Source organism: Otolemur garnettii, unplaced genomic scaffold (genome assembly GCF_000181295.1).
Source record: "Otolemur garnettii isolate 467f Iridium unplaced genomic scaffold, OtoGar3 scaffold00021, whole genome shotgun sequence".
NCBI lineage: Eukaryota > Metazoa > Chordata > Mammalia > Primates > Galagidae > Otolemur > Otolemur garnettii.
Genome location: NW_003852416.1, coordinates 19,871,992 through 19,898,126, shown reverse-complemented (window position 1 = coordinate 19,898,126; position 26,135 = coordinate 19,871,992). Strand labels below are relative to the sequence as shown.

The window sequence follows — 26,135 nt, the reverse complement described above, 5'->3', positions numbered from 1 at the left end:
CTTACTGTGTTCTTGGCTGTGCAGAAGCTCTTTAGTTTGATCAGGTCCCAATAGTGTATTTTTGATGTTGCTTCAATTGCCCGGGGTGTCCTCTTCCCTGCTTAAGTTCTTGTGAAAATTAAATAAGTTAATATATGTAAGTTTGTTAAATGAGTGCCTGATATATTAAACACTTAATAATACATGTTAGTTGCTGTTATTGTAAGCATTAAATCAGTGCATGTATCTTAAGTATAGTGTCTGGTACCATAATAGGAAATGGATCCATTTTAGTTATTATTAGTATTATTTCTACAATAGAGGTTTGGATAAATGGCTATTGGAACCCAGAGAAAGGAAAAATTAATATTGCTGAGGGATGAGCTAACAGCCCCCTTTGTATATCTGAATAAGCTCAATCTAAAAATATCTCATGGGATTTGTGTAAGGTCTTATAGAACTGAGTGACAAAACTAGAATGTCAACCCAGGAGATGTTACTTCTAGTTTAGCATTTTGTTAGTGTCACTAGCCCAGTTAGTGTCCTTAGAACCACTGGCATAGCAAGACTGAGATCAGACAGGCCAGGCAGCCACCCCTGCCTCTCCCACTCATGAACTCATTGAGGGGTCAGAAGCTGGGCTTGGTCAAGTATAGCAGATGGTTTGCCAAGGCTATGAGGCTGGCAGAACCTGGTCTCACCCAGAGCCAAATCTTTGGGCCACATTTCCAGGGCTTCTTCATGCCTACCTCTTGAGCTAGGTTTGGGTCTCATGGCCAGGCCAGACTCACAGACAGACCAGTTTAAGGATGGGAGGCAATGGATCACCCCACCTCCCTGGACAAGCAGTGTTGCTGCAGCCCTCTGCAGCCTGGCCCTCTGGAGCCCCTTCCTATACACTGCAGCACCCACCTCCTCACCCCTCCTTTGCCAATCTATTTCTCCCTCCTCTTGCCCCCTCAACCTCTCTTCCTCCCTCTTCCCTTCTTCCCCTTTCCCATCTCTCTCTCTCCTTCCTTCCTTCCCCAACACTCCTTCCTTTTCTATTCTCCACCACCTCCACACCTCTCCTCGCCCCTCCTCTCCCCATTCCATCAATTCTTTCTCCCTTTCCAGTCCGGAAAGCAACCACCTTCTGGGGAGCAGCCACATTCCTCAGCATCTCAAACCTCTCTCCCTGTTCCCAACCAGATGGGAGGACCAGTGACAGCTCAGACCTCCTCTGTCCTGCCATCCTGCTGCCATGGGGGTGGGGCTGGGGCTGCACAGGCGGGCTGCCCTGAATGACAAGCGGGGATATTGATCGTATTCTGAACTCAGCCCAGCCGATAGAAGGTAATTAATGACTCCATTTGCCTCACTACCGAGGAGAACAATTGAGTTTGAAACTGCAACAACTGGCAGCTGGGGAGACTAGGGGGCAGCCTGGGGGTGAACCCCTCAGAGGCAGAAGGCGCTGTGTGGAGGGGCTCAGGTGGAGAGAGGGGTAGGCCGGCCCCCAGCCATAGCGCCCACCCACCTGCTCCGTCACTGGTCCCACTTCCTGCTTTTTTTCCCTGTCACTTTTTTAGGTCATTTTCTGCCTGCAGATAAAGACTCACTTTCCCCAAGATTGCTTCTTGCCAGCTGTGTGATCTTACACACATTTTGAACTATCCATGAGTTTGCTGCCTTATTTGTTAAATTGAACTAATGGCATCTCTTTTGCAAGTGTTCTGTGATGACTAAAGATAATGTGTGCAAAGTACCTTGAGCCTGCCCTAAACATAGTAAGTGCTCAATAAATAATGGTGACAATGATGACCTTTGACAAAGGTGGCAAATTTGGTGGAAAGGGCTTTGGAGTCAGACATTCCTGAGTTCAGACCTGGGCTTTGCTACTTACTAACTGTGTGGTGTTAGGCAAATAGTTTTGCCTCTCTAAGACTTTCCTCTTCTGAAAAATGAAAATAATACTAAGTGTCTTGTAAAATTGAAAAGATTTAATGAAAACCCGAATATTAGTAGTTTCACCATAGACAGGTAGATATTTGTATTTGGGCTTAGAAAACTGAAGTTAGCGTAGTTCTTTACTAAAAAAAAAAAAAATCTTTCTCAAATGCCTACTCCTGCTTCCTGGAATTTGGTGCGCAACCCCTGTTAATCCCATCCTGATTTTGTAGATTTGATGAGCTTTGGTGCTTTCTGATCAAGGAAACAGCATTATTTTATTCTTTCTGTGACCGTCTACCTCTTGTCCCTTAGAGTAACCACCCTGGGAATAAAGGTAGAATGCAAACACAAAAAGGAAGGATGCACCTATCCTTGTCCCTTGCCATATCCCCAAGCTATGGTGTCAGTGACTGCTCCCCTTCCTACACTGCTGAGATCTTGCCCTGGCCTGGGGTAAGAAGGGTGAGTAAGGCTCTGACCGAGGGCCACCCAGGAATCCCTGGAGAGTATGTGGTGGCACTAAGTGAATGAGGATAGCAGATCTTTTGGCTGAGAAATAAAGACATTTTTTATAATGATTCTAGAAGTAGTGCATACTGCACAAAGCTGGGAGAATATGGAAAAAAATTAGACAAGAAGAAAATACAAATTTTTTTATGATCAGGAAGTAGCTACTGTTGCCATGTCAGTGGTTCTCCTTCCAGTCAAGGTGATCTTTGGTTTCATAGTTCTCTTGGCTCCACTGGGAGCCCCAAGGTCTGGATATCAGCTGGGCAGAAAGCCACTGTTGTCCATTGGTTCAGTCCACAGTTGTGGACTTCCCTGTGCCAGGCTTCCTAGTGGGCAAGCCCTTAAACTGGCCACTTAACCTCACTTAGTTGGCACCTTGTTTACTCTGAGCCTCAGTTTTCTCACCAGCAAAACGGGATCATAATCCCTACATACCTTGGATAGTGAGGAGGCCTATATAATCTAGTCTGTGAGGACTTTCTGTTAAATGCTAAGCCAATATGAAGTAGTCAGAGAAGACAATATGAGCTTTGTTCCCCTTAAGAGAATAATACATGTCAAAGCTTTAACTCAGCAGTTTCTTTAATTATTTATATCCTATCTGTGTTCCAAAAAGGCCTTATGGCAGGTAGCTCACTTTCCTTGATAGTACTCGCGCTGTAGTGGACAGAGCACCTAGAATGGGCTGCAGTCCTCCCCAGTTGTGTGACCTTGGACAAGTCATCTACCTACCTTTCCACCACCACCACCACCACCCTAGCTAGTTTTCCTTATTGCAGCATGAAAAATTTGGACCAGATGTTCCCTAATCATCTGTGCACAGTCTGCACTCAGCCAACACATGTACTGCAGGCTGTAGCCTCAGTACAAGGAGGGTGCTAGGCAGAGAACTAAGGATGCTGATTGGGAGGCTATGCGCCAGATGGGGCCTAGTGGCCCTCAGCTGGCTTTCCTGGTTTGGGCACTCTGGCTGCAGAGTGAAATGATTTAGAAGGCAGGCTCTGGAGTCTGGCAGACCTGTATTCAAATCTGGCCATCATTTACTAGCAGCATGGTCTTTGACAAGCTACATAACCTCTCTTTGTCTCAGTTTCCTTGCTTTAAAATGAATATCACATTACTTATCTCACAGGATTGTTGGAAGGATTAAGTAAACTCTGTGAAGTACAACATGGCATGTAATAAGTTCTTGGTACTTGTGATCTGCTACAGAATGGTGACTGGGCCTGGGACAGAAGGGAAACAGGGTTAACTCCTCCCTATATGGAGATTGTTTGCTATATGGTCTTACTAAACCTATAGCAACTATATTTTCTAACTTCAATCTAAAAATGTGGCCTGATAGTGGGAAAGAATATTGGACATCAGAATTCCTCCTTAAAGCCCAGACCATCTGGCCACCTCTCTCTAGCCCTCTGGTACAGAGAGTCTCTGGGCTCTGTTCTCAAGGAGCTTCTGCCACCTGCTTTTGGTGGCAACTCGGCATCTCTACGGTTAAGATCTGTTCTTCACTGGGAACACAATGTTCATTCTCTGGCTGTTGGGTAGATGCCCCCTATGTACATGGGCAGGATGGTGTTGCTGAGAGGGGGAAGGGCCTCTTGTGGACCAGAGTTGATATTAGAGGCTAATAAGCAGTGGGGGTGAGCGAGGAACGGGCATAAGTGGGGGTGAGCGAGGAAGGGGCTTTCTGTAGCCTCTGATAGACAGGAGTGTATGGGAATCACATGACAAGTATGGGTGTCCTAGGGTGCCAGGCCAGTCAAGTGGCCAGCTCCCACCTTCTGGCAGAGGTATGGTGTGAATGTCACCCAGGAGAAACTTATTTGCTCATTCAATCACTATTGAGCATTGTGTGCCATGTACTGGAGCTGCAGGAAGACATCCGAAGTGGTCCTGCCCACAGGGGCTCCCAGCCCACTGCTGAGCACAGGAGGCTGTTGAGCACAGGGTGGGTGTTGGCAGGGAATCTTCTTTGGGACAGGCAGTATCTAATCACTCCTACACTTTCCTTCCCTGCTCAGACACCTGGATAGAGTCATGCTTCTGCCTCTACCTCTATTTTAGCCTCGCTTTGCCAGAGAGCCCCTCAACATCTGGGCCTCACGGTGATCTCTTCCTCTGCCTTGCTGTTCCCCCTGAGACTCTGCCCATGGGAAGTACCACCCTGAGCTCGCTCTGCACAGACCGACACTGACTTAATTTTCCCTCCCTCTTCCATTTTCTTCCTTGCTTTCATTTCTGCTCCTCCTCCTTTACTCTCTTCTTTTTCCTTTTCTTCTAATTACCCTCCAAACCACCCCTATCCAGACCCCAAATGCCCTCCACAGCTGGACACCAGGCTTCAGAAAAGCAGAGCCAGCTGGTTTTATCCCCACCGCTGGTTCTCCCCACAACTAGTAATTCCCGGCTTGGTGTGGGAGGCTTCATCCCTTTTTCCTCTCCCACCTTCCACCTTTCCCAAGCCTCTGGGCTTCCTCCTTCCCTGAGCTCCTCCTCCTCAGATCTGCTGACCCAGGCTGTCTCCCAGCCTCTTGTCCTCACTCCCACCTTGTTGTCATACTGCTCTTCCTTGCCCAGCCAATGGAAGGACACCACTTCTCTGGAGAGAGCCCACGAGAGTCTGTGGGACCTGTGGTGGATTTAGAGGGCTGCCTCCTTGTCTCCCACCAGTGTGCCAATGCCCTCCCCCTTTCCCTACAGCCCCCTTGCTGCTCCCCATAACTTGCTTTGTGCTCCTTCACTCCACCTTACGACTGCTGCCTGCCTTCTCCTTCGGGGGGAGTTTCCTCCCACCTCTGGGGGTGGTTCTCTGGGTGTTTTCATCATACCACTTAATTTCCCTTCTCCTCCAGCACCTTCTCCCCCCACTACCTTCATTCTCCTCTTCCCTTCTCCCCACCTCCACTGCCACCTCTTCCAGTAGGCTCCCTTTGCCTTCCCCCCCACCCTCCCCCATCCCTCTGTGGCTGCCTCTGTAACCTGTCTTACCACCAGGGCCTGAGTATACAAAGAAATAAATAAATAAAAAGGTCAGTGAGTGGAGGGAGCAGCAATAACCCCTAAAACAGTACTATCAGTGGAACATGATTGATCAATTGAATTCCATAGCGGCTGAAAAATGTGGGATTAAGTAGTGTATTATACGCACAATGAGTTGAGGCATGATGTTCATTTCAAGTTCATTTCGCCGGCCTCTGCCACCAGATCAGGCAATCAATAGGGGCAGCAGATATCATATATCACCTCTCTGCGGGCTGGGGAGAGAGCACCATAATCTCTCGCAAATTTAGAGTGACAGATTTGTCAAGATCTGAAGGGCCCCTGAATAAATGAAGGCAAAGAGACTCCTCCAGCCAGTGACCTGAGGACAAAGCTTCAGTTCTGCTCCTGCACACACACACACATACACACACACATAGAGGCATGGGGTGAGCCAAGCCACATACGGGCATATACACAAATCTACACAGAGGCATGATGTGAGTCCTGCCACACATGTACATGTGTGAACACACTCTCACAGATGCACACTGTATGCTCCAGGACAGATTTGGTGACACTGCAATAATTGTACACAAAGACACTTGATGCCTCCTTTGCTCCTGGCAGGAGGGCTTCCCCAAAAGGTAGGAGGGCTCCAGGAAGAGAGAATTAGACGCAACGGAACATGCAAATAACTACAGGGAGTGAAATTAGGATAGTGGCACATACTGGAAAAAGAGGCAGGCACAGGAGAAAAGGTGGACGTGGGCTCACAACTCCCCATGCAATATCTCTCTCACTCTCTCTCTCACACACACCCAGGCACACACATACACATACATGCTCTTGCAGAGAGGCTGTTACTCTGTCCTTTAAACACGCAGAGACCCTTATTTATCTGGATGTTTATATATGTTCAAATGCATATACATAAAAAGCTCACACAAAAAGGAAATATAAATTTATCTTATCTCAACTCACCTGCAGGGATGCTTACAACCTCTAAGACCAAAAACTCTTTCAGAGCCTTACACAGAAAAAGTCACAACCACCAAGTTTTGTGTCATAGGAATAGAGGTATAGCATCAAGGCTGCCTCTGTCTGCCTGCCTCAGACTTAGTCTTCATCTTGGCCTTTCTCTCTCTCTCACGCACACACATACACCATGAGCACACACTTTCTTTGCTTTCCCTCCGCCTGTGAAATAGTGCGTGGAAGCAATATGGGAGGTCCTGTTAGGAAGGCAGACCCTATTCTCCATCTGGGAGGCCAGAAAGGGAGGGTGGCTGCAGGTTGAGTTAATCAATATGTAATATTTTCTATGGTCTCCTGACTGATACTGTACAGCGTTACTGTATATAATGCAATATTGATTATATCATATCGTATAATCACCTATAAACTGATATATATAACAGTCCCAGAGGAATACCCTGGGGCCTCCAGAATGGGCTGGCCCCAGGCCCAAGGCTCCCTAGCTGTTCTTGGACTGAGGGAGGCCAAAGAGTGGCCAAGCTGGTGCTGGGGTCCCACCTTCAGACCAGGGGAGTTGCAGGTTGAGCATTCAGGGAGAGGCGGCAGAGCAGGCGCGTTGCCCACTGGGCACTGTGAAAACTCTAAGGGACCAGATGCCAGAGGCAGGGATAGAGAGTGGTAGAGCATGACATGGACACAGGCCCAGCCTGCAGCCCCCGGGGAGCGGGCACTAGTGTAGCACCACTGTGGCCTTTCCTCTGTGGAGCAGTCTCAGCTCCCCATGGAGACTATAGGAGGAACAGCCTGAGACAGCATCCAGGGCAGACAGGCTGAGAGCGTGGCTGGGGCACACCAGCACCCACAAAGGCCTTCTGTAGCCTCTGCCCAAGTAGATGCCTTGCTGTTCAAGTGATTCCTCTTTCCTTCTGCTCAGACAGTCCTGATCCAACCCGAGCAGAATGCCTCAGCCTTGCTCTCAGAGCACCTCCACCCTCAGTGGTGAAGTTAATTACTTCACCCAGTCACCATGTTACACTCAGCCTCGGAGATTTGGTGATTTTCAACCCTTGCAATCAGTGGAACTGAAATTTATCTCAGAGCGAGTTCAATTCTCCACAGGCTCAGTAATGCCAGCCCTGAGACACCCAGCTCCTCCCCGGGGCTGACACTGGCTGTGGGCTGGACTTGTCCCAGGGAAATGACCCCAGGAATACCTCTGGTTCCACCTTTGCTTAGTTCTTCTCAACCTCCACACTGTGACCACCTCCCCTTCTCTTCCCAGGTCCTGCAGGGGATCTGGCTTCCTTAGTCAGATCTCCGAGGCAGGAGCTGAGGGTACAGGGTCCCAGCCAAGTGCAGAGCCCTAAGGGACAGAGCCAGGTGCCCACTGCATTTGGCTGCTGCACTGTTCCTGCACCTCTGCCAGGCTGCTGCTAATGCCCCAAGTGTCCATGTGTCCTCTAGATGTGTCTGAGGGCTCAGTCCCCAATGGAGACTCCCAGAGTGGTGTGGACAGTTTGCGGAAGCACTTGAGAGCTGACACCTTCACCCAGCAGCAGCTGGAGGCTTTGGATCGGGTGTTTGAGCGTCCTTCTTACCCTGACGTCTTCCAGGCATCAGAGCACATCAAATCAGAACAGGTGAGGAAGAAGCGTTCTACTTGCAGAAGTGGAAAGGAGGGGCAGCACCTGTGGCTCAGTAAGTGGGGCGCTGGCCCCATATACCGAGGGTGGTGGGTTCAAACCCAGCCCCGGCCAAACTGCAACAAAAAAATAGCCGGGCGTTGTAGCAGGTGCCTATAGTCCCAGCTACTCGGGAGACTGAGGCAAGAGAATTACCTAAGTCCAGGAGCTGGAGTTTGTGGTGAGCTGTGACGCCACAGCACTCTACCGAGGATGACAAAGTGAGACTCTGTCTCTAAAAAAAAAGAAGTGGAAAGGAACTGGGAAGAGCAAGGCCTCTTGACAACTTGTATGCTGAATGTGCACACCCAGCACTGCATGTGTCATGTGTTAACATATGTGTGCACCATGTGTACAGTGTGAACATGTTTACAAAGGGCATGCTGATCTAATTAAGAAAAATCATTATGGTATGTGTATGGTAATTAAAAATGAAGAGCTCTGAGTGCGAGAGTATGGCCTTGTATAAATCTTATCACCTGTCAGAGCCTCAGTTTCCCCATCCATATACTAAGGGCTCAGCTATGGTCATCAAGTCCCTTCCAGCTCTACTATTTGAATATCCAGGAATGTCCTCTGGCCATGTCCCTTGCCTAACCCCTTCAGGGTCCTACCAAAAGTCTATGCAGTCCTATGGAGCTCTTCCTGCCCAGAGTCATGGCTAGTCCTATGGACCCCATGGAACTAGTAGGTGTCCTGCCCCCAAGTCCCCAGCTTGGCACACCTCCGGCACATGCCTCCCTGCATCAGCACATCCCCCAGCACACTTGCTCACACATAACTCCCATCCTTCCCACATATGTGGCCCAGGCCAGGCACAAGCCACAACACAGCACAGCTTGTTGTGCTTGCACAGGCACACACGTGCACGCACGCAAACGCATGTGAGTACCAGTGCAACCCCGCAGGCGCCACCTGGCACAGTTCCCGCCAAGACTCCAATGGCTCCCAGCTACTTGCCGTTCTCCCCGCCTGTCCTTTTATCCCATAAGCTGTTTGTCTTCATAAAACAAAAATCAAAAGTCTTTTTAAGGTGCCCTGAGCCATAAACCAACAAAGGAGGAGCCGGCCAAGGCGGGCGGCTCGGTGCACCCTCCCTGAGTCCCCGGCTGTATTACAATGAATAACCTTTATTTACTTTCATTAGACTATTAAACACCAGCACAGTCATTTTTCCCCCTGAAACTCGGAGCAGGGCCCATAAAGCAAATCCGAAGCCTAATTGAGTTCATTTTAATTTCTCTCCGATCACAGCGAATTACTCTGGTGATAAATCAGGGGGCAGCTTCACCCCCAGTAGAAGGCCTAATTTGCAGCTAATTACAAAACTGATTTCTACAGGAAGATCAATACGAGAAGGAATTGGAAATGACGAGGCAATCCCGTCCAGCCAAGGAGGGGAGGGGGCCCTCTGGGGGGGCCAGGAAGCGGAAGGGGAAAAAAAACAGACCCGAAAGAGCAGAAAATCAGTTTTAATTTAACGTAATATTAATCAGAGCAACTTTTCCTGCTTTGTGCAGCTCCTGGTCTGCCCAGCTCTGGGGTCTGGCTTGGCGGTGGCTGCAATAAAAAGGCAATTACCCGAGTGTTTCGGGCAGGACACCCTTTCAGAGTCAATGACTGGCCCCCTCCCACCCTTCTGTTAGCCATGTGGACTCTCCCCCTCCCCAATTTCATACCCCAGTGCACAGGCAGAGAGCAAGGGGCCTATGGGGCTGTCTTTGTTTGTTTTTAAAAAAGGGGGCACCCGCACCCAATCAGCCAGCCCAGCAGTGCCAGGCTGGAGACCCCATTAGGCCCTTCCTGCAACTACTTCTTCCATTATGTCTTGGTTTGCCCCTCCTCCCCAAGCCTCCTCACCCCAGGGGGACCTTAATACCCCATGCCTATCAGCAAGGGATCCCTACTGCTACATCCACCTTGGGGGGTTCTTAGGCAGGAGATGCTACAGAGAAGGTAAATCATCACGGTGCATAGGCTGCACCTCCAGCTTCTCCATGTCTGGTCAATCTAGACCTGCACAAAACTCTCCATTATACACCAAGCCCGCCCCGCCTGCTCTCCCTCCCTCTGCCCCACCATCTCCTTCTACCCATCTGGGAGGGCTCCCCTGTTCCTCCTCCCCATCTGCACACTGAGCCCTTTCTGCATGTCAATAGAGAGCTGTCACTTTTCTCTCTCCTCCCAGGGGAATGAGTACTCCCTCCCAGCCCTGACCCCTGGGCTTGATGAAGTCAAGTCGAGTCTATCTGCATCCACCAACCCTGAGCTGGGCAACAACGTGTCAGGCACGCAGACATACCCCGTTGTGACCGGTAAGGGCGCTTCCAGGCGGGTGAGGATTCTGCTTTCAGTGGAGGGGGGTTGCCTTGGCCCATGCCATCTGGGCCCCAGTGTGCAAAGTGGGCCCCCCGCCATGATATCTGCAGAGAGAGCAAGCCTCCAAAACCTGGGTGCTTCCTGAACAGATGCATGCAGATAAGGGGAGAAAAACTGTGGTCAAGGTGTCTGTGGGCTTCAGCCTGGAAAGGCCGATACAAGGAGGGGCTATTATGGTTCTTTCTGCCTAGGCTTTGCCTTTTTTTCTTGCTTCCACCAAGGTGCCCAGAATCCTGAGCCTCTTATTAAGTAGGACATGTATAAAAAAAATGCAGAAGGCATATAGGCCAAGCTGGAAAGAGTGGAGCATGGGTCCCTAGTATCCAGCCTCCTCATGCCTCTGTCCCCAAGGTTCCTGGGGAACCTGCTCCCCTCTCCCTCCAGATGGCATAGGAGGCCGTGGCTTTGGGCTTGAGGGCATGGTGCTCACCTTGGTGAGATTACAAATAAATTCAATTATTCCAGTCTTTCTCTTGCTTCCCAGAGAAGTTACTAAGACAAAGTCTTGATTTCAAAGCCAGATCGGGTCAGGTCTGACCCACAGCCAAATGCAGGGGGAGGAGACACCATGACCAAGAGCCCCCATGGAGTGGCAGCTGCAGAGGTAGCTAGTGAAGAAGGCCAGGTGGGGTCCAGGGAAGGCCAGAGGATGAAGCTCCAGGCTGCAGAAGGCACCTGGCACTGCAGAAGGGTTTCCAGGCCAGGAGAGTGCCCAAGTGGGAGAGACACACATTGAGGTGTTATTAAAATTCACCTAATTATTCTAGAGACACTAAAGCCAATGTGCCGTTTGTTCCTTGGGAGACAGGATGATCGAGAAGGGTCTCACTGGGAATTAGGAGACACTGAGGCGTTACCTGCCGAGCCAGGCAAGCAGAGGCAGCCTGGGGACCTGGCAGCAGGGCTGCAGGCAGCCAGCGTCACTGCCAGTGGCAAAGACAGGGAGCAGGCACAGTCCCTACTTTGGGGCAGGACCCTGGTTCTGATGGGAGCTGATCTAAATGTGGTTGTGCTTGAGCCTGAGCTTGGCTAGAAGTGGCCACCCAGACTCCTCTGAGGAGCTAGGGAGAGCACTGCTGTCAGCTCTCCCAACTTCTTCTTTAGGGGGTGTCCTGGTGCAACTATTCTATACTAGATGGAGGGGAGGTCTGTGGCTAGGAAGTCAGAGGTTGAGTTCTGGAAGTGTTGGAGAGTTGGACTGGGCTGGACTCTTAGCTGGGTTAGCTAAGTGAGGACATAGCCTATCACCAAATGGCCCTCAGCATGAGCCACCTTAGCCCAACTTGGAAGCTCTCTGATCTGCTGGGTGTTCTGACCAAGGCAAAGAGATAGCCCAAGCTAGGCTGTCTTTCTCCTGATCTGCTGACAGGTACAGTGGTCACTTCCCAAAACTGGCCACCCCAGACAACTGGCAGAAGAACCCAAGAGACTTCCCTAACCCCAGCTGTGTTTTCCTGTGCTCAAGACCATAGTCCAGGAAGGCAGGGACTTTCTAGGGTTGGGGATATGGATCTTCAGGGCAGGGTTCCTGCTGTAGGAGCCACAGGGGCTGGTGCAGAAAAGTATCTCCACCTTGAGCAGCCCTCATCATCTCCCCCCACCCCCCCCCAATGGCCCTGGAACGGTCCCAGCTCAGCCTGGGAACATCTCCGGCTGATCCATCTGGATCCAAGTGTGAGAAAAGTTCATTTCAGACCCAGCTTGACATTCCCAGGTGGCAAGTTAGCACTAACATCTCAATCTGTATGCGACATTTCAATCAAGCGAGGAGTAACAAAAGCAGAACCATTAACATTCGGAGCTGTTCACCAGTGGTAATGACGGGGAAACTCACTCAGAAACTGGAAATTACCAAAAACAGAGAAGTGTGTGGAGGGGTGGGGGAGGGGAGATGGGAGTGGGGATAGAGAATGATTTTTCCACACTTAGGCCAAGATCCAATGTTTGGATTAATAGTGCTATTACTCTAGAAAGGGCTGCAGATTATCCTCATTCTTAAAATGTTTTTGCTGGCAATTAAACTGCTGCAGTTATTGATCTTTGTTGATTTTATGTCCTCCTAATTTGCATAATCTATTAAAGATGAATGATTCATGATGTGTTAATTATGGGGACAAACAGAATTTGCTGGAGGTACTGTCAAGGTGAGCAATGGGGCATTGCCCAGAGACGCCATGGGCCATCTCAGGAGTGGGTCCAGTGTGTTAGCCTTCAGGCCAGGACTTTGTGGATAGCAGTGAGCAGTGATGCAAGGAGAACAGGCACAGAGGAGGGGAACCTGGGTGAGTGAGTTCTTCTTGAAAGATGTTGGAATCTGTGAGAACCTGGCTTCAAGTAGGGCTGGAGTATGGGAGAGACTTGGTATATTTGTAGAAATTCTCCACAAAGAGTCTTAAAAAGCTTATTTTGTTGGAGAACATTAAGGGCTTTGGTGAAAGAAGGAAAAGGGAGGCTCTTGCAAGTAGGCAAGTGATTCTGGGCAGCTGTGTTCTAAAAAGATGAGGAAGCAGTGAGGCCATCCTGTATCCACAGCCTGGTTTGGGAGTGCCAAGGCCCTTTGTATTCCCCTCATCTCAGCCCACACTCATCTTCCCCAGGACAGGCAGCTGAGGCTGCAAACATTAGGGGATAAGTGCTAAGGAAATGGGCCCAGGAATGCCCTAGCCCAACCTGAAAAGCCAGACCTTATTGATATTCCCACCACCTCCTGGCCCAGGAGGCTGATTTCAAACTTCACCAGCCACTTGATGCAGCTGTTCCACAAGGTCAGGACTGAGAGGAAAAAGGAGCCTGGACTATTGTGTGAAGGAGAGACTGGGGCCCAGTGGGCCAGGACACAGCTAATCACATTGCAAGGAAGGGTGGCTGCCAGGGGCTAGGGCTCAGCCTCACAGCCTTCCCTCCCCACCTTCCATCATGGAAGCAAGGAGAGACTGATTTTTCTGGGTGGTGTTTGTAAGTTCTGCCGAGATTTTAATTTCACTGCATCACAACTCAGCAAGCTGCCAAGTCAAGCTGGTTATTTAAATTTATCACCCACTTTCCCTTCCACCGCCCGGCTGCTCTAGCTCAGCGGCATCTCTTTTCTCCAGCCCACGGCTCTAGGCTGCTGGTCTGGAACGGAGCCGAGTCTCTTCTAAGCGATAAAGAAAAAGGGACCAGCTACATGAGGGAATGGGGTCAGAGGTACCCTGGCCTCAGGCATCCTTGGGCTGGTTGGCTGTGGCTGGTACCTTCCCTCACCTTCTTACCCCTCCAAAGGACCCACAGGGGGCTACCATCAACCTCTCAGTTATCCTAGAACCTTCCAGGTCAAGGCCCCTACAATGAGGACTCTGGCCCCAACTGCATGCTGGAGCTTCAGTCCTTGAAGTCTTTTGTCACTGGTAGAAAAGGTAATTTCTCTTCCCCACATTCCTCACCTTAACCCTCCCTCCTGTGCCTGGCTGGGGTGGGCTGCAGTGACAGTGGAGCCCACACAGATACTGGCAGTGCTGTTGATGTGGGAGGTAAAGATGAAACCTAGGTCAGCAGATGAACAAAGATGCTTCTGAGTAGTAGAGTCCCTTGACCCAGTGAACGTCCACCCTAAAGGAGAGAGCAAACTCCCCGCCCTGGAGCCCAAAAGGAAACAATGGTGCTGGAGGAAGTCAGCGATTGTGCAGCTCCCCAGAACTGCTGCACCCAGCAGGCTTCATGGGCCTCTAGTGGGCCAGTTCTCATGATCTCAGTTTAGTCACAGAGAGGTAATGGAGGAGTGAGATTATGTCCGGGAACTAGGCAAGATAAACTTACCAAAATGTAATTAGATAAAATATAACCATAAAAAGAATTAATACACAGCCAAACCTCACTCTGCATTGCCAGAAATGGAGGGAAACGCAGAGCCAGAGTGGTGTACGAGAGACTTCTGGTATCACACTGAAAGTAGAGCCTCAGAGGAGACGGTGGGGTTGTAACACACCAGTCAGGAGACATGACTTTGGGTCCAGGAGAATCAGGAAGCTAGATCTGAGGATTACCCTACATAAAGGTAGGAAGAGAGTAAGGACAATACTGTACATGAAAGGGAAACACATGGACTCATTCTAATGGTCCAGGAAAGCAAGTGTGGAGGCAGGGGTATAACCATGAGAAATGGAGACCCAAGCCTGACCCTGGATCATAGTCCAAATTTATATTATGAATATGTTCCCAGAACTTACATAAAAATTTATCCAGGATAGTAACCAACTCAGCAACCCCAGCAGGAATAGTGGTAAACCCTTCGAGAGACATACTACAATCCAGGCCACAAGGGAATCCCACAGGAAAAAAAATCCACCACTGAAGATGAGTTTAGTAGAAGGCTGTTGTGGCAGGCGCCTGTAGTCCCAGCTACTCAAAGGCTGAGGCAAGGGAATCGTTTGAGCCCAAGAGTTTGAGGTTGCTGTGAGCTATGACACCACAATACTCTACCCTGGGGTGACAAAGTGAGACTCTGTCTCAAAAAAAAAAAAAAGATAAGAGATGAGTTCACTATAAATAATTATACACCTCGTGTGAATACAAACTATCATGAGGGAGAATTAGGAGAAGTAATAAATAGGACAATTAACTATTAACCCCCCCCAATAACTGGACATAATAAAATAATCCAAAAGCGCTATACTAAACATGTTTAATATTCCAAAAAAGATCAAAGAGAACTATCAGTTGTGTCTTTATCACAGATTCTCCCCTTCCTCACCAGTGCTCAGCACACTGTCAGATAATGGAGATCAAAAAGGGAAGAAAATTAAGACTTTGCTGATGGCTTATTGCCTTGGGGTCTAGGAGGCATGAAAAGAGCTGAGCCTCAGGCAGCTCTCCCAGTAGGGTCTGTTCCCAATTTATCCACGCTCCCAGACTGCTGAGTCTCAGCAAAGACTCTTACCTTTGCTTTGAAAAAATGTCTGAAATATTAGAAAGCTAAGGACAAGGACAATATTTTACTCCCCAGTGATGGGGAGAAAAAACCTCCTTAGCTTTCCCATGCTGGCAAGGAGAAGGTGGTTTTATTCCAGAACTTGGGAGAAACTTCTCTCAAGGTCTAGAGCAGGTATCCTCAAACTACAGCCCGCGGGCCACATGCGGCCCGCCTAGGACATTTATCTGGCCCACCGGCTGTTTTTGCCACCACTGCCTGTCCCGCTTAGCAGCCAACTCATCCCAGGGCTCGCAGTCTGGCCCTCCAACGGTCTGAGGGACAGTGAACTCACCCCCTGTTTAAAAAGTCTGAGGATCCCTGGTCTAGAGACTGCAGCTTGGAAGGAAGCTATAAACTAAGATCCAGGAGGAGATGTGGATGCTGCCCAGGAGGAAAGTGCTCAAGCCAGGGAGAAGGAGCAGCTTCTCTGGAAAGCTGGCTGATTTGAACAGAGGTAGGGGAGGCCACTGAGGCAAGGTTCACATCTGGAAAGCAGGGGTTGGCCCCAGGGCCTGGGGACCAGTGAAAGTAGAGTGGGCATAGCTTCTGAGAAGGATTGCCAATTCTTAGAAGGTCAGATCATTGCCCATATCTAAGATGGTCAGCCAAGTAGACTTTTAGCAGATAGAGGTGTGGACCCTGGGAATCCTCCTCCTACTGTTCAGGGAGTCCTGAGAACCCCAGGAACTGCTTCTTTCCTGTAGTTAACAACCCCCTTCCAATGCAACTGCATTTCCCTCCATAAAACAAACAGCTTAGCTCTTGGCCAGCCCCCCTGAGGGAGGAGAGGGCAATAAAGACAAGAAATGTTTCTGAAGGAAGCTGAGAGTCTCCTAGTCCTGTCTGTCTGCTCAAAGCCCCTGATTAGCTAGAGGAATTTAGGGCACAGACATCAGAGTTCCTCTCCAACCTTGAAAGGAGTGGACTAAGACAACTTCAGACTCAAGTCAGAGAGCCCTTTACTCTGGAGGCCAAACCAAGCCAGAGGGCTCGTCCTCAGCACCCATAGGTCTTAGACCCCTCATTGAATCTGAGACGGCCTCAAGAAAAGAATTAGCCTCCTTCAAACACCCCTGAGGCCTCCAGCCACATCCCCAAAGGACCTCCAGACCGACCTAAGCTCTGATTTAATTATAGGGCATTTCCATAGCAATGAGACATTGATGGATCTACTGTGCCCTGGGCCAGCAGCCTAAGGGAGTCATTGGATCTGGGCACCTTCTCTTCCTCTTTTATCCAATCCACTTCTAGAAGTAAAGGATGTTGAATAGAAGAAGCACTAATCTACTCTAGGGCTCAAAGAGCCAAATTCGAGCAGAATGAAAACTGTACCACCCCAACCTTCAGTTCCAAGCGCACATCCACACCCTGTGATGCCAGGCTGCTCTCCCCAGGAAGGTGACATGGTGGAAACACATAGGCCAAGAATGCAGCTGCAGAGGGGAGGAGTGTTATGGGGAGGGTTTCTGGGCAACTTAGCAAAGGCATAGGCCTATTGTCTTCTAAGCTGAGCTCAAATTTGGCCCATTACCATGAGCCTTCCTTCTTACCTCTTCCCTTCACCTCTTCTCTCCATCCATCAGGCCCAAAAGGTTGAACACACCAAATAGACTGCTCTTGTTCCCCCATGGTATGGTTTCACTAATACAGAGAGAGGCCAGTCTGCACTTGAATTAAAAATATTTTTAAGAAATCAATGATCTTTATATCAAGTGCTCATAGTAGTCAGCTCAGGCGAACAAAGAGTTGCCTAATTGGGAACGCTGGACACTGCTTTCACCATTAGCTACTGCAAGGTGTTGTTTAGAGAAGACTGAGGTGTCCCAAAGGAGAGTTTCTCCAAAAGGGGGAATCGCTAGCACTAACTAGGTTTGTTTACTCCATTATTTGTCACTTTCTAGGAACAAAAGATCAGCTAAGTCAGTCAACCCAGCATTTTCTAATTGACCAAAAACAGTTCAATGTATTGGGACAAAGTGCTCAGAAATGTCCTGGTGGCCTCAAAACCACCTATGCAAAACCTGAAAACTTGTTTCTTCAGAGGGCTAGCCACTTCTAATGTGACAAGAAGACCCCATACTCCTTCCTCGAGGGTGATCAGAAGCCTTTCTTCCCCCACTACTAGCTGTAGCCTCAGGACATATAGCCCAGTGCTTTTTTAACCCTGAGCTTTGGAAGGCAAGCTCTGCCACTGTTGTCACTTCTGAAAGGGCTTTGGTGTCTTCAGCCTGAATCCTCCCCTCTCCTCTGGTGGCCGTGATGGCTGCATTGGCCGGCAGGGAGGGAGGAAATCCTGCACTGGGCTCAGAGAGCAGCCTGATGCTCCAGCGGCTTAAGTGGCCGTTTTCCTTGGGATTAGGGTTTCACTTACACAGAGCGCCTGAGAAACACTGCACTTTCGGAAGGATTAGAGCTGACAATTCAGTGCTCTCAGAGAACAAAATAAAGCCAGAGAGGAACTGGGAGACCTGGAGTATCAGGAAACTGTGCAAACAGGCTTAACCTCTGCCCACCCAGCATGAGGGTCTCTCATGCTCTGAGCCCATCTGCGAGCCTGGGCCCAGCCTCCTGAGCACCAGCAGCTGCCCAACACCAGTCTTCATTTGTGGTTCACTACTGGAGACAAAGAAGTGAACTGAGGAAAAGGCTGGAGATGTCTTCCCCTCTCTCTGAGCCTCAGTTTCCTACTCTGTAAAATGAGGGAGTTGAACTAGAAGACAGTCAAATTCCCTTTTAGCCCTTTGAAAATGTGATTCTCCCCAACACTTCTTAGTCTCATCCCAAATGTGGAAGCCACAACTCTACCCCAGGGCCAGCAGGCTACCCAGCCCAAATGAAGGCAGTGTGCTGGAGAAAAGGGGCATGACTGATTGTGTCCACCTGGCTAGCTATCAAGGTGCAGACCTCACTGAGCCCACGTGGATCCTGGCAGCATTCCTGCCTAGGACACCCCAGGGATTAAAGGGGCAGCTGTCAGTGGAGCCCATAGGCAAGAGAAGCGGCCACCCGGAGCTGTGGGCACAGCCCCCTCTGCTGGAACCTAAGGCAGGCAAGCCTCAGGTGGAGTGTGGGGCCATACAGTGCCTGGGGCTAAGGACCCTCACACAGTCCCCTGGGCCCCAGAGGACAAGGCCTAGGGGGGATTTAGAAAACTGGGAAATAAGTAGATTTCCCAAGATAAAATATGTAGAAAACGCTTTTTCTCTTATAAAACATCTTGGACAGATTTAAAGTTTGTTACTTTAGTATATTATGTATAACTAGGATTGATCATAAAGTAATCATGACTGGTATAAATGTAAAGGTACAGTATACTTCGGCAGTAATTACAAATGTAAAAACTGTATGCTTGTACATTTTATAAATGTGTGTGTCAAATGCAGGCACAGACTGTCAACCTTGAAGAAATCTAATGTCTCCATTTTCACTACCTTATGAGAAGCAGACAAAACTTGAGGATAGGGTAGTAAAACAAGAGTTATGTTTTCTGGCCTTAGGGTCCTCCATAGTGTCAAGTGGGTAGCAAAAGTACTCATTTTCTGAGAAAGATGCTGAGGAAAAGCATCTCTGAACTCACTGTAGATAACTTTTGCTGTATAAATCTATGTCTAATAAGTCTTGTCTGAGCCATCACTAGCAGCAGTTTCTGCTTCTTTGGTGGCTTCCTTTTTATTTCCTTGATCTTCTGAATGCTGACATTTTCCTTGACTTGAGATAAGCCTCTCTGCTACTGCACGTGTTATTTTGCTGTTCTTTGTATGATATTGTTTATTGGTACAATTCAAGTAGTTGCAAAGAAATCAGGGTCTTATGCCAAAGAACAGAGGTTCTTTGGTATTTTATAAACAGTGCTTATTAATCTTTGAGCCACGAATATTTTTAAGAAGATAAGAGCCATTACCATCTATCTAGAAAGGTATACATATGTATATCTATAACATCTAATAAATAGCTTTATATTGAACCTCTGAAGTGTATCTGTGGGGTTCTACAGGATCAGTTAATCCCAATTTAAAATCCTCACTATAGAAAATGGAAGAAACTGAAACACACAAGAAACAAGAAGTGACAAGATGTTCTGTTGGAGGAAAGGTTAGCTTATCACAACCCCCCGGCTATTTTCCTGCACCAAATAACTATTTTCTGGGTATACAATATTTAGACCTTCTACAATATTTAAGACTTTCATTCCATAATCAATTCCCAAGTGTACTTCTAGTCCTATAGTCCAGGTCCTGCCACCCAGCTATGAAACTTGGGCATAATATTTAGTCCCTCTGAGTTTCAGTTTCTCATCCACTGAATGGGAATTAAAAACTACCAACATCATGGAGTTGATGTGGGGGTGAAATGAGATAATACATTTAAAAAATGAAGGACAGGGCCCAACACACAGTAGGTGCTCAATGAATGCTAGCTAGTCCAAGTGCAAATAGAAACACAACTCTGCCCTGGAATCGTAGACCTGACAAAGTAGCAAAAATTATCTGATGATTAAAATTATTCAATTTCTTAATAAAGCCCTTCACTTTGCTTTTCTGTACTTGTTAAGAGGAGCTGCACTTAGATTCTCCAAAACAGTTGATTTGATCTGGCCCATTTGGTAAGGAATGTCTGCCAAACGTGCACTGTCTGATTCAGACATAGTGATTGCTGTAGAAATTGGCTTTAGAATCTTCAGGGACTTCTGCAGTTGAACTGAGAAGACATCCTCATCAAGTACAGTGTTTCTAACACTTCTGGGTACTTTAAGATTATCCACTACCACTTTTTCTTGAAGAGCCTTTGTTTTTTTTGCAAAACTCTCAAAGGAGATTAATGCTTTACCCCATGGAGTCTTACTACAGACTTTTGGTATCTTTTATTCTTTGTGCCCCCTTTCCCTTGCCTAATCTTTTGTTTTTGTTTTTTTTTTACAGTTTTCGGCCAGGGCTGGGTTTAAACCCACCACCTCGAGCATATGGGGCGGGCGCCTTACTCCTTGAGCCACAGGCACCACCCTCCTTGCCTAATCTTAATGACAGTCATGATGATAAGAAATTTTGTCAGAAGACTTCTTGTCCTTTTCTTTGGCCATTTTGAGGGAGTATCTGGCTTCATGTTACCATTAAGAGGCAGTGTGACATAGATGTGGCTTCAAACATTGGCTCAGTCATTTCTAGCTATCATTATTCCTCTCTGTTCCTTCGTTTCCTCATCTTTAAAACAAGGAAGTTAGACTGATTATCTGGATGGCTCTTCCATCTTTAAAAACTTTGTAAGCTGCCCTGGACATGATGGCTCACGCCTACAATCTCAGCACTTTGGGAGGCTAAGGCAGGAGGATCACTTGAGTGAGCTCAAGCCCAGCCTGGGTATCACAGTGAGATTCCATCTGTATAAATTTTTTTTTTTAAGTTAGCAGGGCATAGCAGCATGGGCCGATAATAGTCCTAGCTACTCCAGAGGTTGAAGGAGGAGGGTCACTTGAGCCCAAGAATTCGAAGTTACAGTGAACTACAATAATACCAGTACACTCCAGCCTGGGCAAAAGAGTGGGATCCTGTTTCTAGGAGGAAAAAAAAACTTTTGAAACCCTAGAAAACAAGTATCCAACATGAAATGTCTGTTCTCTCGTAATAATGTGTAGGTTTTTAATCCATTTGTGATTCTGGCGCTGTTTTCATGTGACTGACACTATCCCTTTCCTGCTTTCTCTAGGAGGGCACATATTTTATAACTGCTGTGTTCTGCCATGTATCTGTTTTCTCCTTTTTCTATGCATTTGCCTATCTGTATAAAGGAGGTGCTGGTGCTGCCTTACAGTTTTAGAGTCTGTCTGTACTCCCTGTTTGTCTGTCTGTCTATCCATCTATAATCTGTAGTCCTGCAAAGCCCAGTGCTTTGTTAGTTCTTCCTTGCACAGATTCCATTACCCATTCATATTCTTTCACTAGAAGAGGCTTGCTCAAAGAATGCTGCTGGGCAAATGGTATGACAGACTTAGTAATTTGAAAACTTCCTGCAGTATGTGTTTTCCATTATTGACAATGGTGTTCCAGAAAAATATATGGCTCTGGAAAGAGTTTGGTCAATTTTTTTCTGCTCTTCAGGTGTCACCTGTGTACTAATGAAGCCATTGATAGTGCTTTGTATGCAGCGGCTAACACCTTTGTTGGCTTAGGGGTCCTGAACAGGCACTTCTTGCTGGTGATACTGAGGTTATAGCAACAGGAGCACAGCTGTATGCAGAACACCAGTGTGTGCATGCTTTTTCTCTCAGATTTAAAAAATTTCTGCATGGCACTTCCCAGCTTCAATTTTTAAAACAGAATTTGGAAGTGTGCCTTTCAACCACAGTTCAGTGGGTGACCGTTAGCATGCAAAACTTTCTACATGCTGGAGGTGGCCTTACTATTTTGCAAGAGAGGAAGTCAGTATAAATGATCTTTGCCATAGCAGTGCCCCCAAGTTAGCTGGAAACATCTTTCTAGTCATTCAATCTTTCTTCCTTTCTCCTAAAGCTAGGTAGGAGATTTTGTGACAAAGCCTTAGATTACAAGGAATTCATGTGTGACAGGTTGTGCGAATCATGCAGCTGCGAATCAAATTCAGATGCATTTAAATTCCTGTTTATTAAGGAAGAGGCACTCTCCTTTTCCTGGCTGCTTTGTAGACTTTAAGATTACAGAGCAGGAGAAATTATGTTTCTGTATCTGTCTGGCTTCAAGACCTCTACATCTTCCCTAACTCCCTTCTGTTTTAGGCCTTTTTTGACCAATAAGTGCCACATCATTAATCTCTCTCTGTCACTGTCCACTTTAGGTCCACACCACTGAGATGGTTAGAAGGAGTACACTTTTTATTGACAATAGAAGCCAATAAAAGAAAACTCACAACAAAACAAACTAAATCTTTCTTCTATCTCTCTAGGGGTCAAAAGTGATCTCTTGCTTGGCAGTTCTACTCTTGAGAGAGTAGTTGGTCTTGAGTTTTAGGAAATGTAAGGTATTAATTATACTAGATATATATAAAGGAAAATTATTCTATTGTATGATAAAGCTGAGTCACAATATATGAGTCCCTCCCTATAAATCTCTCATTATTCTGTAAAGATTTATAATCTATTATTTAAACTATCTTTCAAGAAAAAGCATATTCAAACATTTACATTTTGTCTCAGTCCTTATCTCTTTAAAGGAGTTCAACAAATATAAAACAATTAGAAGAAAATTAATAACCCATCAAGAATTGGCTATAACAGTAGGGTGCAGTGGCTCACGCCTGTAATCCTAGCACTCTGGGAGGCCGAGATGGGCACATTCCTTGAACTCAGGAATTTGAGACCAGCCTGAGCCAGAGTGAGACCCCGTCTCTACTAAAACTAAAAATATTATGCCAGGCACTCGTAGCTCACGCCTGTAACCCTAGCACTCTTGGAGGCTCAGGCTGGTGGATTTCCTGAGCTCACAGGTTTGAGACCAGCCTGAGCAGGAGCAAGACCCTGTCTCTAAAAATAGCCGGGCATTGTGGTAGGCACCTATAGTCCCAGGTGAGCCAAGAGAATCGCCTGGGAGCCTGAGCCAACAGATTTGCTTGGGCCCAAGAGTTTGAGGTTGCTGTGAACTATGACACCAGGGCACTCAGCCCCAAGGCGACTGAGTGAGACTCTGTCTCAAAAAATAATAATAATGGCTCGGCGCCTATAGCTCAACCAGCTAAGGCGCCAGCCATGTACACCTAAGGTGGCGGGTTCGAATCCCCAGCCCGGACCCGCCAAACAACAATGACGGCTGCAACCAAAAAATAGCCGGGTGTTGTGGCGGGTGCCTGTGGTCCCAGCTACTTGGGAGGCGGAGGCAGGAGATTCGCTTGAGCCCAGGAGTTGGAGGTTGCTGTGAGCTGTAATGCCACGGCACTCTGCCCAGGGGGACAGCTTGAGGCTCTGTCACAAAAAAAAAAAAAATAATAATAATAATAATAAAAAGAAAAAAGAATTTGCTATAAGTACAATATAATGATCAATGATCAATCAAGTATTTATTGTACATCTACCATGTTATCAACTATTCAGGGTAATGCAAAAGACAGGGTTCTGCCTCAGGTTGCTCGTGACCTGTTTGAAGAATCAAGCCATGTTATGAAACAACAGGCTGATGCATTATGAAATGTAAGGGCATAGTAAACCATGGAATGCAGATGATATAGAAGTTTGGAAGAGAGAAACTTCTTTGATGGGTAGAATGGTCAGGTTTTAAGGATTTAGCTGGAAGGAAAGGAAAACTACAAAGAAGAAGAAAAGATCATGACAAAAAGCACGGCTGTTCATAGTGTATAAGGCAGTTAAAATAGTCAAATTAAAGCAGGAAGGGTGAGAATCAGCTGAGAAAGTTGGTTGGAGAGAGTACCTGGGAGTCTTTGAAAGCCATAGCATTTTGATTAAAACTATAGACTACAGGGAATCAATGGTGGTTTTTACAAGGAAAGTAGCGTCACAAAAACAAAACATTGTTTCATGAGGACTAGCCAAGTGGCTACATTTGGATTAACAGGAGGAATAAGGTGAAGGCTGGGAATACATAACAAAAAACTGCTGTGGCCCATCAAGGGCAGGTGCTTAGAAGCCAAGCTGTGAAGGTAGTGGAGGAAGTAGACATCTGTGACAGACATTACTAAGCAGAATAGATAACACTTGGTGGCAGACTTCATCTAGAGTAGGAGAAATACAGCTAGGCCAAGGACTCCAAGGTTTTGCTCTTAAGGTCTTCAAGGGGGTCGATAGAACTGATTGAGGAGAAGACAAATCTGCTTTTTATACTGGTTAAGTTTGAGGTGACAAAGGGACAGCTAATGAAAATGTTCAGCAGCCTGCTGGAAATGCAGAAACTTTAAGCCGTAGATATGCATTCCTAGGGAAGGATGACTCAGATGTGTCTACGTAGGAGTGAGGAAACCCATCCATCTCAGGAGTGTAGAAAGTGAGGTCATCTTCAAAGGGAGAATGGCAATAGCCACAAGGATGATGATGACTAGGGCTCAACTAATGAAAAGAAAGTGAACTGGGACAGCTATCCTTGGTTCTGTGACTCTAGGGTTTGACTGAGGCATTAGAGTGGTAGAGTGGTACAGCTGGTGGGGGCAGCAGATTTTGCTATTGGAACTTGATCCCATCCACTTGCACTGTTGGCTCAAAGCTACTGATTCACTTCAGGGATGGTTTTCTATCATTTAAGTGCCATAAACACTAACAGCAAAATAGCCCACTGGCTGGCCCCTTGCTCTCCACAGCTGCCAGGCCCAGCACCTGCAGCTGCACTTGGAGAGGACAAGGAATACCCATTAGCCCCCATAGGGTTAGTGGTAGGTGTCCTCTAAGCCTGAAGGAAAGATGGTGCTAAGGAGTGGAGAGGTAAACAAGATGATAGAGGTCCATTTGGCTGCTGGGGAGACCACAGCTGAATATCTTGCTGAGAATGAGGAGTAAAACCAGGTCATCTCTCTCCCATCTCCATCTAGGTCTGGAATGCAAAGAGACAGAGGCAAAGGCAGACACAAACACACAAAGAGACACAAAGAGCTACACAGCACAGAGGTGCACACACAACTGATTGTAGACAGAAGTTTAGCTAATGAGGCACACGTGGACCTGCTCATTCAGGGGCAGAGCTGCACACATACTCCTACACATCTGCAGGGCTCTTTCCTCTTTCCATGGAGTACCCTGGTGTGAGTAGAGGCAGGCCCCTTTCTTCCAGGCCTCACCCCTTCCCCTTTGTGTTTTTCCAGGTCGTGACATGGCGAGCACCACTCTGCCTGGTTACCCCCCTCACGTGCCCCCCACTGGCCAGGGAAGCTACCCCACCTCCACCCTGGCAGGAATGGTGCCTGGTAGGTGACAATACTGCAGCTGCCTAATCTGGGTGGGGGTAACTAAATTGTGAGTAAGCTGCTGAGTGACCTGTAGTCCAAGGCTGGGGTGGGGGGAGACACAACTTCCTGCCCTGCAAACCACTGCTATTCTGTCCCTCTCTCTCTCTAGAGGCTGCAGTTGGTCCCTCATCCTCCCTCGTTAGCAATCCAGGGAGAAAGCTTACAGAAGTGCCCCCTTGTGTGCAACCCACTGTATGCCATGGTCCCTCCACAGTGCCCACTCAAGCCTGTGCTAGAGGAGCACTCAGGCTCAGCTCCACCCTCAGTGCCCCAGCCCACCCCCAGCCAGCTGACACTGCTTAAAACAGCCTGCCCTGGTTTCCATGGAAACTTGGAGCCAAGAACCATTTCCAGGGGCATGTCAGTCACTCAGACAAAGCCACCTGGGTCCATACCAAGCCACAGGGGAAGACCAATGTTGAGAACCAACCCCAACCTAGAGAAAGGAGGCAGCTAGTCCCTAAGAGGAACAGAGGACAGGCTATGGCAGGAACCTGAGAGAGTGTGGTTTCAGACAAGCTAGAACACCCTACATCTCCTCAGAGGAACCCAGGCCTTCACTCTCCTCCAGGGCTCTGACCCATCCCCTGTCTGAGAGGTGGGTTTGGGCTGTGTGGATCAGAGAGGCAGAGGCTGCATTTGTGGGTATGGTCACTACAGCTGGAGGTGGTGCTACCTGCAACCCTTCACCCCAGATTGGGAGGGGCAGGACTTGAAGCCAAAGACAAATGAAGTTCTTATTTGCATAATTACCAAAAAACTCTTGTCTTAAAGAGGGTTAAGACTCATTCAGACTGCAACCTACCCTTTCTGGCCACCCCCCCCCCCCCCGCAGT

At 47.8% G+C, this 26,135-nt stretch overlaps 1 protein-coding gene across 5 annotated transcripts in view; it reads left to right on the top strand.

Moving 5' to 3' along the window:
- PAX2 (paired box 2) overlaps nt 1-26,135 on the top strand; it is a 92,793-nt gene that overhangs the window by 62,293 nt on the left and 4,365 nt on the right. For 4 of the 5 annotated variants that reach the window (XM_003787259.1, XM_003787257.1, XM_012803567.1 and 1 more), the window contains 3 exons: nt 7,846-8,021; nt 10,252-10,378; nt 25,156-25,257. In XM_003787259.1, the coding sequence (XP_003787307.1) occupies nt 7,846-8,021; nt 10,252-10,378; nt 25,156-25,257 (405 nt within the window). Of the gene's footprint in view, nt 1-7,845; nt 8,022-10,251; nt 10,379-25,155; nt 25,258-25,408; nt 25,492-26,135 lie in introns of all 5 variants that reach the window. The other variant, XM_003787258.1, reaches the window with a different exon arrangement.